We start from the raw sequence: 13,156 nt of genomic DNA, 5'->3' as shown, positions 1-13,156 counted from the left end.
ACATCTGAACATGTGGGAAGCTGTTACTGTATGCTTTGTTTGGATTTTAGATTGGAAAATAGAACAGGACAACATTACACAAAAGTTTCAACAAACCATATGATTGATTATGACACAGGAAATTAGTTAAATTTTCAAAACAGCACCAAACAACAAAGTTATTCATCCACTCAAAACACTATCTAAGTTTCCATATTTAAGAATAACCACAAAATTACTTTTTCCTTCTCCACACAACCACAATATTACAATTTCCCAATGTCCCGACAAATTTATGTACAGATTATTCTTCTCCTTCCAAATGTATTTTCCAAACCACATTTTCTCACAAATAATTTAATTTGACGTTGAAGGTTTCGCCCATTCAACATTTAAGATGAGATGATCGTAACCAAAACCACAAACAGACTTAATTGCTTTTGCTGCATCTTCTCTATTGTGAAAATTGATGAAAGCAAAACCCTTCGACTGTTGGGTATGCTTATCTTTAGCCAGGTAAATTCTCTGGATCGGCCCGAATGGTTTAAAAAGTTCCTGGAGATCTGGTTCCTTGGTTTCCTCTGAAAGATTTGTGACACGAATCGTTGCTTGTTCGTCCCGATTTCCTCTTGATGGCATCGTTGATCCAGCAGAAGTTCCCCCTCCTCTTAAACTTGGAGGAACATATTTCCCTGTAGAACTGGCGGCTGCAGGAGTGTTTGGCTCCTCTGGTTCAATCTTTTTTTCCTCCTCCGTACTTCGATCTCTTGCCGTCCCTTTGAAGTTTTTGAAAAACATGTAGTATTGTAGCTGATGCTTAAACTTGGACAAAGTTGGGTCATCTTGTTCCTGCATCATTTCCTCCTCCTTGGTTGAGACAAACTGCATTACCACCTCCTCAGATATTATGGTTGTTGCTTTATTTGGCCCAGATTCATCATGTTTTGATAGACCAAACTTTTTTAGAAGTTTTCTTCTTGCAACAGATTTCGACGTTTTTTTCACCTCAAGTTTGTATTTTCTGATAACTTTTACTTTCTGGTCGTCCTTGTCCAACTTGTAATCGATGACAGTTTTAATGTCCCCCTCAACCTTCTCAGTACTTGGTGGAAATTCCAATCCACCGGTTTCTTCCTCTTCAACTTGGTCTGCCCAACTAGTTTTCTCATTTTCACCAGAATACGCCCATGCTACAGGTTTATCCTCCGAAGGCATTTTGCAATTTTTGTCTAAATTGTTTCCAAAGAAACTAGCTCAAGAAATTCATTAAAAATAAGATTAATGTCTGAAAAATATTATCAGTAAATTATCAGTTAGAAATATTAATTCCCCTGTCATAGTAGATTCTGAAAGTCTGATTAAAGTATTAATATCGACTTAAATATGACAACATATGTTGTAGAGTCGTGTGCCGCAAACTAAATTTATTGACTTGTGGTAAAAAAAGTTATCCACTACACAGCAGGACCAGAGCAACCTACAGTAAACTGGAAATTTACACGTTTTCTGAAAATCATTCTAAAATAACAAACTATATAATTATTACTCCACGATATAGTTACTTGCCTTATACCAAACTTAAATGCGATGTATTGTGCATGACAGCGGCACCACGACACGACCAAGTGCCAAGCGATGTGCAAGAGAGAACTATAGAAATCGTATTTTTTTCAAAGAATCTTTATCTTTCATTATGCTTTTACAGCTGTAACTGTCAACCTTGTAATGTATTCCTGTTTTGTAATTTTCGGAAAAATTGACGCAGATGTTACGAAGTTTGAAAAACATTACGTTTTTCGGTTATTATGATTTCGTTGTAAATATATTTTTGTAAAAGTTGCACAGAAGACAATTGGCGACAAAAAACAAAAACAATTTCCTGAACATAAATTGCAAAACAATATTTGCATCGGGAACAAATTTGCAACATTAGCCTTATTTTGAAGTACTTATTACACGTACAGCCTTTGTGTGAGCGACATCAAGAAAAATTGTCGCATGACAACACAGAATCAAAACTGAATAAAAAAACATTGCGCTTCACAAATACAAGGAGATCAGCAACAAATTATGTTGAGGAAATCATGGTGATTTGTTCACGGTTACCAACAGCAACAGGGAGGTTTGTGAAGTTTTCGTGATAAAAAATAAACTAAAAATGCGAGAAATGCGAAGAACGTTGAATATCCGAGAGTTAGAAACCAGCGCAGTGGAAACCCGCTCTCATCTCTTCCACACGTTGTGATCGAATCCATCTTGCTGGGAGAGTAACCTTTGCCGTACCACCACGTGTCAAGGTCACCCACCACCTCTACTTGACCTTGAAGAGGTTCGTGCTTTAGTTTTTGGCACAATCCACAGATCCCGACCTTGGTTCCCTGCAGTCTACTGTTGAGCAAACCTTTTGCCTCAACTTTCCTTGCATTCACGATCTGATCCAACTTCCAGTGAGGGTTCGACCACCACTTGAAGTACTCAGCATACAACTCGTCGTGGTTGTCGAGTTTTTTTAAATACTCAGCGAGTTCCTTCACCGACCCGAAGTCGTCCACGTGTATGAACGAGTTGGGGGGAGCAACGAGTTCGTACTCGCTTCTTGGGGGTCCCATCACTACTGGAACCGTTTTACTTTCCAAAGCATTCGACCAGAACTTCTCTGTGATGTAATCCAAACAATGGGAGTTTTCGAGGGCGAAGTAGAACTTGTACCTGAAACCACAAGCAAATGTGAGTCAATGTATTCAGTAACACACTGACGTGGATAAATAAATTCGGTCGGTGTGAAATAGAATTAATTTTACAGAAATTTTTATGTCCGTCTCTATTTCATGCTAATCATGCCGAACTTTTCTTGTGGAAAGTGAGTTGGATCATTTAAAGTTGTCATGAAACTTTTCAATAACACTCTTACCTCGAAATAACATCTTTCTGGCATTCGTCTCTACACAAGTCAACTTTTGAGCACTTCCCGTACTCATCAATGCTTACATATTTTTTCAGTTCTTCGATTAGATTTCTTCGTTTGGAAGCGTGACAATTAGAAACAACCCAAGCTCCAAGGGAAGATGCAGTTTTCATTTTAATTATCTCCATAGTTGTGCTGGAAGTGAAACGTAGAATTTAAACCAGAAAGATGTTTTAAACAAGTTAAATACAAACTATCAGCACACACAATTTGTCAAACCGGTTTCGTACAATGTGTGTGACGTGAAGTTGACGAGTTCATATGAGTTCAGGACATCGGAATCGACCCTGTACGTCATCGTCCAATTAAAAACGTCGTTCAAAGGAGTCAAAGTTTTCTGGAAAACGTTCCGGACATTCCAGGGCGGTTCCATACACATCCAAACCCATCTGTACAACAACAACGTCACTACGGGAACAAGTCTTTTTTGCGCTTGTCTGTTTATCAAAGGGACAAAAGTAATGATGACTCAAGAGGTGGGGGGTGGGGGTGAGGGGCGAATCTTAACAGGGTTAAAAACCTCTGATTTGCGCTTCTTCGTTTCCATGGAAACCATGACGCATAATCGCGAATTTCACTGCAATGGAAAACGACAGCGTCTGCTTCCGTCACGGTTGATTGGTCGTAAGTGACGAGACATCCGGGACACACATGGGGCGTTGTGTAAAGCGCGCCAAAAAACGGTTTCCAATATAAAATCAATTTCTCCTTTGAAACGTTTGAACTGAGAACAAAGACATATTGTCAGCATTTCTAAAAACACAAAACTCTAAAATAAATAAACAAGGAAATAACTGAACGCGAACAGAGAGGCTGCGTTTTGAAAACAAACCTCTGAGCTGATAATAAAACAACATAATAAGAATTCCAACAATGGTTGCCGTTATTGTGTCAACTAGGTTCTGTTTCTTGAAACGAACAGATTTGTGAAGGCGAAATTTGATTAAATTACTTTGAAATAAAAACGCTGCAAAAGTGTTATCCAGGTTTTACAACAACAACAACAACAACAACAACAACAACAACAACAACAACAACAACAACAACTTCTTACTATTTGATTTTGTCAAAATGAAACAGTTCCTTTGAAGTTTGCTGTTTCTTAAGATTTTTGTTGGTTTTGATCCAGTTTTGGATTAGAATTGTGGATTCAAACAGGTAAGAGTCGTAGAAATACAAAATAACCAGATAACTCAACGCTATGAGGAGAATGACAGCGTTGGATTTACTCTTTGTACATGCTGACATTCTGTGAAGTTTAAAACAAAGTTTCAAGTGTTTGAACACGGGTCGTAAATATATCAAGGTAATCACACTCCAAATACAAAACAATCACTAACTTATGATATAACAACATTACTGCCAAAATATTGATGACAGATAATCTCCCTCATTGTGAGTGCCACTTTTTAATAAATGCCCAGTAATTTGGTCGGGCCTCGTGGTAAAAGCAAATAAACCATAAGCTAGCTTCACGATTCAGTGATATCGAACAATCACGTGAACTCATACGTCACAAACGCGATTGAAAGTCCACAAACAAGAGTGGGTTTTTGAGTAAAAACCCGGTCAATAACTGGGCGTGAGTTTATTCAAGATTTATTCCACCTTAGTTAAATCACTGTGGCTCTTATATTATTTCACACATTCTCATAAATACAGTAGCTTCAACACGTGTAATTGCAGTGGTCGGTAGTCGGTACACGAAGCTACAAACACTTATCACATATATCAGTTCCACTGCAGGCACACACCAGCACGTTGACACCAAGCAGTGATCAACTTACATACGCTGTTTCAACATAAGGTAAGTTCACCAACTACACTATGCGTTACAAACTGCGATCTTCACTCTATCTTTTCTGAATGAAAACTCCGCGAAAGGTAAATACAGCACCTTTAAGGTTTTTACCTAATGAGGCGCGCGTTCGGCGACCCGAATATGAGATAAGCGCTGGCGCTGAGTCTGCTGCAGGGCTGCCACTTGACGGCCATTTTTTTTTTCTCTTACGGCCAAAATTCGGCCAAATCACGTTTTTGATTTTATTTTCTCTTACGGCCAAAATTCGGCCATATCACGTTATAAGTTTGATGATTTCTAAAGAAACGACTATATAGCCGGAAATAAATTCGTAAATTGTATGTTTAAAACACTGTTATCTATATGCTTATCAGTGGTTTCAAACCCGGTTATGTTGCTAAAACATTACGATTGCAGCATAATTCTTTACCAACTCAGTCAAGATTAGTTTATGACGTAACAATTTTTCGGAGACACATTTATGACAACACAATCGTCCACAAATCTATTGATAACCTGAAACCAGCAACGCCATTTGTGGATTTATATAGTACCAAGTGAAATTCGGCCAAATTCGGCCAAATATCTGCCTTACGGCCAAACGATTTTTTCGTGGCCAGGCCGATTTTTAAACGGCCAAATTTCTGGAATTTGGCACACGGCCAAATGGCAATCCTGGTCTGCTGTATCGTGACGATACGCACGACTGCACACGTTGTTGCTAGAAACGGAAGATACTTTTACACCGGGTCACAAAGTTTTTTTCAAACTTGATCCACATATAAGCCTATGTAACATAGAAATCTGTGCGAATGTTAACGCTACGATTTCGTGTGGTATTTCAAGTCAAATTTATAAACAAAAATAACAGGCTGTGGCCCTGTTTACGCCTAATCATTAAAATTCGCACAGATTTCTGTTTTACACATGTTTATATGTGGATCAAGTTTGGAAAAAACTTTGTGACCCGGTGTAGTAGTATTTTCCGCTAGAAACAGGCAACTCTAAAACGCTGGTCTGATGCGTTTTATTCGCAAACTCGTTGCTGCGTTTACAACACAAATATTGTTTGGGTTTACCAACTTTTATCAAACATATTTCCATGTATATTTCGTGAAGTTAAAAATCCCAAAGCTCATTTTCGCCGCAAACGGTAATCCGTTATAACGGGTCTTAAAACGCAATTAATCTCCCCTGCGAAAACCAACACACTCAATTTCCTCTTAACAGTTTACATTCTTATATACTTATACTAATCTTATTCTTGTGACAGGATGCAATGCAAAATGTATAAAGACCTTGGGTTCGTTTGCAACTGGTTGAATGTCAGGGCGACTTGCTGGAAGAGTGGGGTCTCGCGAAACTTACATGCGCATTATGTGACGGTGGAAATAACCCAGTTTTATCTGCTAAACCATGTCAGGGTTATAATTTAGAATATCAGCATTAATTCATAGCAAACACACTTTAACATAAAAGAGGTGATCAATATTTTCTGTAAACATTTGAGTTTTATTTTCAGAAATTAGTTGAAATCATTTGAAAATCTGGAAACATGGAAATTGACCTTCAGAATTTGACCTTCAACAACTACAGAAAGCAAGCCAAGTGCGTCATCACTTACCATGACGAAAATCACCCACACTGGTCAGGTGACGAAGACGAAACGTCATGCTACGTCACCGATACGTCAGACGTGCACTCGATGACGAGTAGTGACGTAGATCAAGCTGATGACGAACTGAGTGATGGAAGTTGTCTGGGATCCGTAAGAGGAGAAAAGATCCAAGAGTCCTCTTCTGACACGGATGACGAAGGATTCGGTGGGAGGAGAGGGATCACAAGGAAGATAAGGAAGGTGGAGTCGGAGGACCCGGATGAAAACAACAATATTGAGAAGGATGAAGAAGTTCTGGTCGAATACCAGGAAAATATGAGGAGCTTCTCTGAGGATGCAGCGTCGGTGAAAGCAGAGATGGAGGAATGGAATCTTGTTGAAATGAAGGAGATGAGGATCAGTCGTTCGAGGTGGTCCGTCCTCTTCGTCGTCTGCATCTCCATCTTCGTTCGCTCATTCGTCTCCGTCGTTTTCGGGCAAGTTAATGACGTATTCTCTGCTTACTACAATGTCCCTCCCGGAGCTGCTGATTGGCTGACTACCAGCGGTTTCCTAGCAACGCTCTTGGTAGCGCCGCTAGTGGCAAAACTGGGTCGTGGAAATGCGAACTTGCGACGGTTGTGTTGTTTTATGACCGGGAGCGCCTCGGTTGGCACCGTGCTCCTAACAACCGCCGTGGTTGTCAGGGGTTACGGATTCTTCCTCGCCATCGCCGGCCAAGTGGTGATGGGGGCAAACAATGCCGTTGCCATGACAATACCTCCTTTAGTGGCGGCGGTTTGGTTCCCTGAGTGCGAGACTGCAACCTCTCTTGCGTTATCGCTTGTGTCGGTTGGCGCTGGAGATGCACTAGGTTCCTATATTCCTCCCTTGTTGATAACAGGCGGCCAATCCGATTCAATCCAGTTGAAACTGGTTACAATGTTCGCCTGCACAGCCGGTGCCTCCATGCTGACGTTCATAATAGCAATCGCGTTTGTGGATGAAAAACCGACCTTTCCTCCCAGCAAAGCTCAATTGTCAAAGAAGGAAATCTATGACGACACAAAGTATTCTGGCGTCAGTTTGTTATGTGACAAAGGCTTTATGATGGTGGCGTTCTTTTACGGGATTTCTGCGGCTTCTGGAGCAAACAGCATTACCCTGCTCTCATCCATCATGAAGGTGACTTTCGACAAAGAAAGTTCCTCGAATCTTGATTCTGTAGCAGGAAAGATTGTGTCCATGATGTTCGTTTTCTTCTCTCTTGGTCCTCTGATCGCCGGGAGGTTGCTCGATAAGTGGAAATGTTACAGGGGAATCACCCTTGTCGGGTTAGGGGGGTTGGCAGTGGGTACAAGCGGGATTCCCCTTTCATTGTTGTTCGGTAGTATAGGGGGGTTATATGTGTCCCACATGTTCGTTGGACTTTTCATGGGAATTTCAGAAACAGCTTTGTTTGAAATTGCTTCAGAAATAACTTATCCCCAACCTGAGATGGATTTTAGTTGTATTCTGGTGATGACGTGGATGGCATTCTTCGTCACCTACCCCGTCATCGGACGTCGCGCGTTGAACACTGACGTAAAAGGGATTGTGACGTCATCGGTAGTTGCGTCACTCGTGCCTGCGGCGTGTATCGTAGCGTGTTTGATTCTCGCCTTGTTCCTGCTTAGGCCGGAGTGCAAAAGAAGAGAGGCTGTGGATGCTGCGGACCCGGATAAAAGTGAAGAAACAACTCCATTGTTATCAGTGTGACGTAATTACTGTGTTATTGTGACGTAGGCAATTGTTTTACGAATGCTCTGTTGTAGGAAATAAAACAAATGTGTTTTTTTGTCCAAACACTTGTTTGTACTAAGTTTAATCTCGGTAAGAAAAAAAGTGCAAACACTCCATGAAACTTATTTCTGCCTTTGCCTTAAAACCTTTCCATAAAAATTGCATAACAGCCACAGTACCGCAACAAAGTTGAAACCTTTCATGTTTTTATGGAAAGGTTTAAAAAAAAAAGTTTAAAACCTTTCCATAAAAACATGCGTAAATAAAATTGCATAACAGCCACAGTACCGCAAACAAAGTTGCCCACATTGCACTACAGTGTGTCCAATTGTGTCACATCTAGTCAAAATATTTCCAGTTAAAAACGAAACGCAAAAATCTCAGTTACGATAAAATGATCAATCCATCAACAGTAACGCAGTAATATTTCATGCAATGGCATGATTGGCAGGATCGCCCCACTGCGCAGGTCCTTGCTTGGCGATCACAGCTATCGTATCGCGATAGTTTTCACTCAGTATTCACTTTCCATATTGAAGAAGTACGTTGGGAGCGAGGTTGTTTATACCTGGACCAGCACATAGATATCATATTGCATTTGCTTTACTCTGTTATGGGGGGTTTCCCTCCACCTGCATAGCACGGGAAGATTTGTTCGCTCATCTCAAAGCGAGTTTTAATCGTTTCGATATCGGGGAATAAATTCCCTTGAAAGGTTTGTGAGCAAAGCACCAGGTCAGGATTAACACAAGAGCGAACCCGGATGTGTAAGCCAGTGTAATCCTCCAGTGGTGGGAGTAACCACTGTCTCCAGTGTTTCGTTTACAGACAGGGAAGTCACGGAAGCCCCTGTATCCCTCCCCAAACCACCACTGCTCCAAACTCTCGACAACATCAACTTCATCGTCGCCTGTTTCTCGAAGCTTCTGACACAACCCGCACTCCCCGTTCTTAAACCCCCCCTCCCTGTAAGCTCGCAGCGCGTTGGCGTTGCTAGGCAACTGTCCCGTCTTCTTCATCCAATCCGGGTCGAGTCTCCATTCGAAATATTTCCGGTACAACTCGTCGTGGTTGTCGAGTTTCTTCAAATACTCAGCGAGTTCCTTCACCGACCCGAAGTCGTCCACGTGTATGAACGAGTTGGGGGGAGCAACGAGTTCGTACTCGCTTCTGGGGGGGCCCATCACCACAGGGACAGTCCCGCATTTGAGAGCGTTGTGCCAAAATTTTTCCGTGATGTAATCTTTACATTCTGAGTTTTCGAATGAGAGATAGAATTTGTACCTGGAGGAATGTTGAAGGCCAAGGTTAAGGTACTGCACATACTGACTTTCCTATTTAAAATAGTAAGGCTTTGTACTTTTTTTAATATTTTAAAGCTCCTATAAAATTTATAAGTTATAACAAATATTCACAGATAGTTGAATTTTCTGGTGACGTCACTTACTTGGAGACCACGTCATCAACTGAATCGATTCTTTTGTTCACACATTGACCGAACACATCCACGGACACGTAATTTGAAATTTCCTCCATAAGATTGCGGCGTTGGATAGAAACACAATTTGAAACCACCCAAGCCACGAGGGAAGTCGCATCTTTTCCTTCAATTAAAACGTCCAGCTCATCTCTGTGGAAAGATTTTCGTAGTGAAATTTTCTCTGGGTTTTTGTTGCTCTGTACGAACTTTTCCCAACAAATTTACAAAGGTTTGTTTCCAACCAACGCGGATTTTGTCACAACTTCCATGCATTCAAACCAACAACTTTACTGAATACACCGTAACTTTCACCATAAATGAAACTAATTTGTTTCGCAACGAAAGGAACAAAAATACATTTCAGCTGAAAGCACTTGAATCCTACCTTGATATTTGGGGTATTTCCCTTACATAGTTGGCGAACACATCTGAGTCTGTGCGATACGTCATCGTCCAGTTGAAAACCCCGCCCAACTCGGATAACGTTTTCTCAAACATAAACCTTACATTCCATGGCGGTTCCATACACATCCAAACCCATCTACACAATAAACATCAGGGGATTTACCTTCACCAATACAATGATAATTGGCGCCAATAAGATCTGCGGGGTCAACACGCTTGGTTGAATTTTGCTGCATCGACTTTAAAGTTTAGTGAAATTGAAAGTTGACGCATAAAATTTGCTTGTAAAGGTCATTGAAGGTCATTACGTTTACATTATCTCGATGTTTATGTTGGGATTTTAACCTTTGCTTTAAATGTCTGTGTTTCCATGGATACCGATCTACAAAATCTGACGTTTCAACGCAATGGAAAACCACAGCATCAGCTACGGACATGCTTGACTGATCATAGGTGAGGACGCATTGAGAATCACAAATATCAGATTCTGTATCGAGATATCCAAAGAATGGACGCCAATGAAGAATGACTGGTTTCTTTTTGCCGTTCTTGTCCCTGAAATCACGAGAACAAATAAATTAACAATTATGCTAAGGTAGCAACCATTAAAATCCCCAAACACTACACGGAAATCTCTCAGAATATGAAGACATCTTGACACAAAACGATTTGAGGGAGAAAGTCGCACTCAAGTATTTTTAATCTCGGCATCAAAACTGCCCGGTTGGTTGGAATCTAATTTAAATTTCTACATTTCACATTTCCTCAGACATTGCTTACCTGGGGATGTTATCTCCATTCAACTTGAATAGTTTCTTTGCCTCTGGTTTAAGTTGAAGATTTTTGTTTGTCCGGATTCGGTTGTCAATTTCCTGCGACCATTCGAATATTCGTTGGTCGAAGAATGTAAACGTGATGACGTAGGTCACAACTATCAGAAGTATGACGTAATTCAACTTGGGTCGAAAATTCATCACAAACTAAACATTCATCTATCTACAGGAAATACAAGTTCAACGTCACAATCATCTTTCTGGAACTTAGTGGGGTAGGAATATAACAGTGACGTAAGACATTTCGTCACAAACGTTGACTGTCACGTGTTTCACGGGGGTAATATTTGTATTTGACGCAATGATGAATGCCAGTGTGAGAAAGAAAGAGAACAAAGAGAGAGAGAGAGAGAGAGAGAGAGAAAGAGAGAGAGAGAGAGAGAGAGGAGAGAGAGAGAGAGAGAGAGAGAGAGAGAGAGAGAGAGAGAGAGAGAGAGAGAGAGAGAGAGAGAGAGAGAGAGAGAGAGAGAGAGAGAGAGAGAGAGAGAGAGAGAGAGACAGAGAGAAAGGGAAAGACAGAGGGGAGAGAGAACAACGAAAATTGTGGCTGAATGAAAACATAACCTTCCATGAAACGTTTAACCGGAAAATATTTACAAGATAAAGTAAAAAAATACTAAAATTAATATAAAAGTACTTAGGTGTATATGTGGGTGATTAACAATGCGCACTGTGCGAATGTTGAAACAAAAGTATAATTCTAACATTCATAATTGCCACAAACGAACATTTCAGTAAAGTGAAAACTGCCGGAAGTCCTCTAAATCACATCCTAAAACGTGTAGGTAGGTTTTTTGCTGCTAAGTTATCGATTAACGAGTTGGTACACAAAGCTGATCTTCCACCACATACAAACCTACAACATGTGGTTTCAATGCTACCTGCTTAAAACACATTAGCTGCGTGTCCTGGACAGTTTCCAATAAACAACAACAACAACAACACTGAACCAACTTTACTTCCAACCGCCTACCTCTCACAGATGGCTTGCACTGACATAAATTATTAAAAACTACAAATCCACCCCCTTTGTGATTAATCCTGGGTGTTGTTTGACCGGAGCAATCCTGAATGAAATTATAAACGAAATCTATCAGAAACTGCCTGGACTTCCATTGAAAATATCTTCTTTCATAGCGAGAGAACATAGCAGACATTTTTCCATTTGGATAAGATTGAATGTTTGGACAAGCGCGAATCTGACAGTCAGGCCCATAGCTAAGACTTCCTGCATAACCGACACGTACAAGGCTTACTCATCTGTCAGGTGTTCGTGCACAATTCCCTGTAACAAATAAGCGAGGTCACATCAACTTCGAAACATTCGGCCAACGTTCGCCGCCATTTTCTTCTCTTTCATTCAGAATCCCTTGAGTGGGTGAAAAGCTACCACGCTTGGCTTAGACGCGGCATTCAAGCGGCCATTCAAGCCGACACACGGCAAACATCACAAGGCATTATTCCGTTTGGGGAGTAACATTCTAACGAAGACTTAATGGCATATTTACAGGCTCAGTCCAATTAATAGGAGTTAGTGGACAGGCGTTTCATATCAAATTGCTGCCTAACCCGAAATTATTCAGAAAAAATAGAAATACCACAGCAGCGTTAAAATATGAACAGATGTTAATCTGAATTTGTCTTAGCTGCAAAATGTGAACGTCTCTGACGCCACCAACATACATCCTTCCAGCGCTGACTGACTTGACATCACAAAAAAACAAAGCATTTTCCGCAGAGCTCGCCACGGTTTGTTGTGAAATGTTGCGCCTACGTTTATTCTGCAATGCTGGTTTTAAACCTGAATTGTCCTGCTTTGGAACTCTGATTTTTATATTATAACGGAGAAAACTGACTTTAAAATAACGTAAACTAGCTTTCGGGACCAACCCTCGCTTCATCAGATGTAAATGAATTTCTGATAAGCAAACACTCAAGTTTTTCATCCAAAGCCTTTAGCTCCAAACCTTGTTTTGAAATAACGCCACAGAGGAAAAGGACGGTTGCAGAAATAATTTGGTCAAATACAAGCGCCTGTTATTACGTCCACATATTTTACATTGCGTAACATACCGAAACTTCCTCATAAATTATTGTTAATTGGAACAAATTCCGCGGCTCACCTGAGCATGTTGTACTACCATTGGTCCAGCAGACGAACGCACAATGTCTTAACGGTTGACTGCTCACACTAACCTGGTGACGTATCGTGAAACAAATGTAAAAAAATCTGTACTTCTTTGTAGAAAATGTTTAAAAAGCTTCAACAAATAGTACCGCCCAGTCTGTAGTCACTTAGCTGCAAATTTCCTTT

General features: G+C 40.6%; 4 protein-coding genes across 4 annotated transcripts; 1 reads left to right on the top strand and 3 right to left on the bottom strand.

The window, feature by feature from the left end:
- Nucleotides 1-3: 3 nt before the first annotated feature.
- Nucleotides 4-1,260, bottom strand: LOC145913231 (eukaryotic translation initiation factor 3 subunit G-like). Its single transcript, XM_083000815.1, has one exon. The coding sequence runs from the start codon at nucleotides 1,192-1,194 to the stop codon at nucleotides 337-339; it is 858 nt and encodes a 285-aa protein (XP_082856941.1). The 5' UTR covers nucleotides 1,195-1,260; the 3' UTR covers nucleotides 4-336.
- A 520-nt stretch (nucleotides 1,261-1,780) lies between these two features.
- Nucleotides 1,781-4,202, bottom strand: LOC145913855 (alpha-(1,3)-fucosyltransferase 7-like). The gene is made up of 5 exons (XM_083001618.1): nucleotides 3,999-4,202; nucleotides 3,465-3,668; nucleotides 3,175-3,333; nucleotides 2,891-3,079; nucleotides 1,781-2,688 (listed from the first exon to the last, which is right to left on the bottom strand). The coding sequence occupies exons 1-5, from the start codon at nucleotides 4,190-4,192 to the stop codon at nucleotides 2,082-2,084; spliced, it is 1,353 nt and encodes a 450-aa protein (XP_082857744.1). The 5' UTR covers nucleotides 4,193-4,202; the 3' UTR covers nucleotides 1,781-2,081.
- A 2,098-nt stretch (nucleotides 4,203-6,300) lies between these two features.
- LOC145914259 (choline/ethanolamine transporter flvcr2a-like) lies at nucleotides 6,301-8,100 on the top strand. Its single transcript, XM_083002063.1, has one exon. The coding sequence runs from the start codon at nucleotides 6,301-6,303 to the stop codon at nucleotides 8,098-8,100; it is 1,800 nt and encodes a 599-aa protein (XP_082858189.1).
- A 117-nt stretch (nucleotides 8,101-8,217) lies between these two features.
- Nucleotides 8,218-11,001, bottom strand: LOC145913918 (alpha-(1,3)-fucosyltransferase 7-like). The gene is made up of 5 exons (XM_083001688.1): nucleotides 10,790-11,001; nucleotides 10,355-10,564; nucleotides 9,990-10,145; nucleotides 9,572-9,754; nucleotides 8,218-9,408 (listed from the first exon to the last, which is right to left on the bottom strand). Exons 1-5 carry the CDS (start codon nucleotides 10,981-10,983, stop codon nucleotides 8,784-8,786), a joined length of 1,368 nt encoding a protein of 455 aa, XP_082857814.1. The 5' UTR covers nucleotides 10,984-11,001; the 3' UTR covers nucleotides 8,218-8,783.
- Between the last annotated feature and the right edge of the window lie 2,155 nt (nucleotides 11,002-13,156).

The sequence above is a fragment of the Ascidia mentula genome, chromosome 9 (genome assembly GCF_947561715.1).
Source record: "Ascidia mentula chromosome 9, kaAscMent1.1, whole genome shotgun sequence".
NCBI classification, from domain to species: domain Eukaryota; kingdom Metazoa; phylum Chordata; class Ascidiacea; order Phlebobranchia; family Ascidiidae; genus Ascidia; species Ascidia mentula.
This window is presented reverse-complemented; position numbering and strand designations above follow the sequence as displayed.

What these genes read in the sequence shown, in the direction of transcription:
- LOC145913918 (XM_083001688.1), bottom strand. Translation starts at nt 10,983, where the DNA reads ATGAATTTTCGACCCAAGTTGAATTACGTCATACTTCTGATAGTTGTG. An exon ending in AATGGAGATAACATCCCCAG is followed by an intron (nt 10,565 to 10,789) that starts GTAAGCAATGTC and finishes TCGTGATTTCAG; the next exon opens with GGACAAGAACGGCAAAAAGA. An exon ending in GTTGATGACGTGGTCTCCAA is followed by an intron (nt 9,409 to 9,571) that starts GTAAGTGACGTC and finishes ACATTCCTCCAG; the next exon opens with GTACAAATTCTATCTCTCAT.
- LOC145913231 (XM_083000815.1), bottom strand. Translation starts at nt 1,194, where the DNA reads ATGCCTTCGGAGGATAAACCTGTAGCATGGGCGTATTCTGGTGAAAAT.
- LOC145913855 (XM_083001618.1), bottom strand. Translation starts at nt 4,192, where the DNA reads ATGTCAGCATGTACAAAGAGTAAATCCAACGCTGTCATTCTCCTCATA. An exon ending in CATTTTGACAAAATCAAATA is followed by an intron (nt 3,669 to 3,998) that starts GTAAGAAGTTGT and finishes CTTTGTTCTCAG; the next exon opens with TTCAAACGTTTCAAAGGAGA. An exon ending in CGAAGAAGCGCAAATCAGAG is followed by an intron (nt 3,334 to 3,464) that starts GTTTTTAACCCT and finishes GTTGTTGTACAG; the next exon opens with ATGGGTTTGGATGTGTATGG.
- LOC145914259 (XM_083002063.1), top strand. Translation starts at nt 6,301, where the DNA reads ATGGAAATTGACCTTCAGAATTTGACCTTCAACAACTACAGAAAGCAA.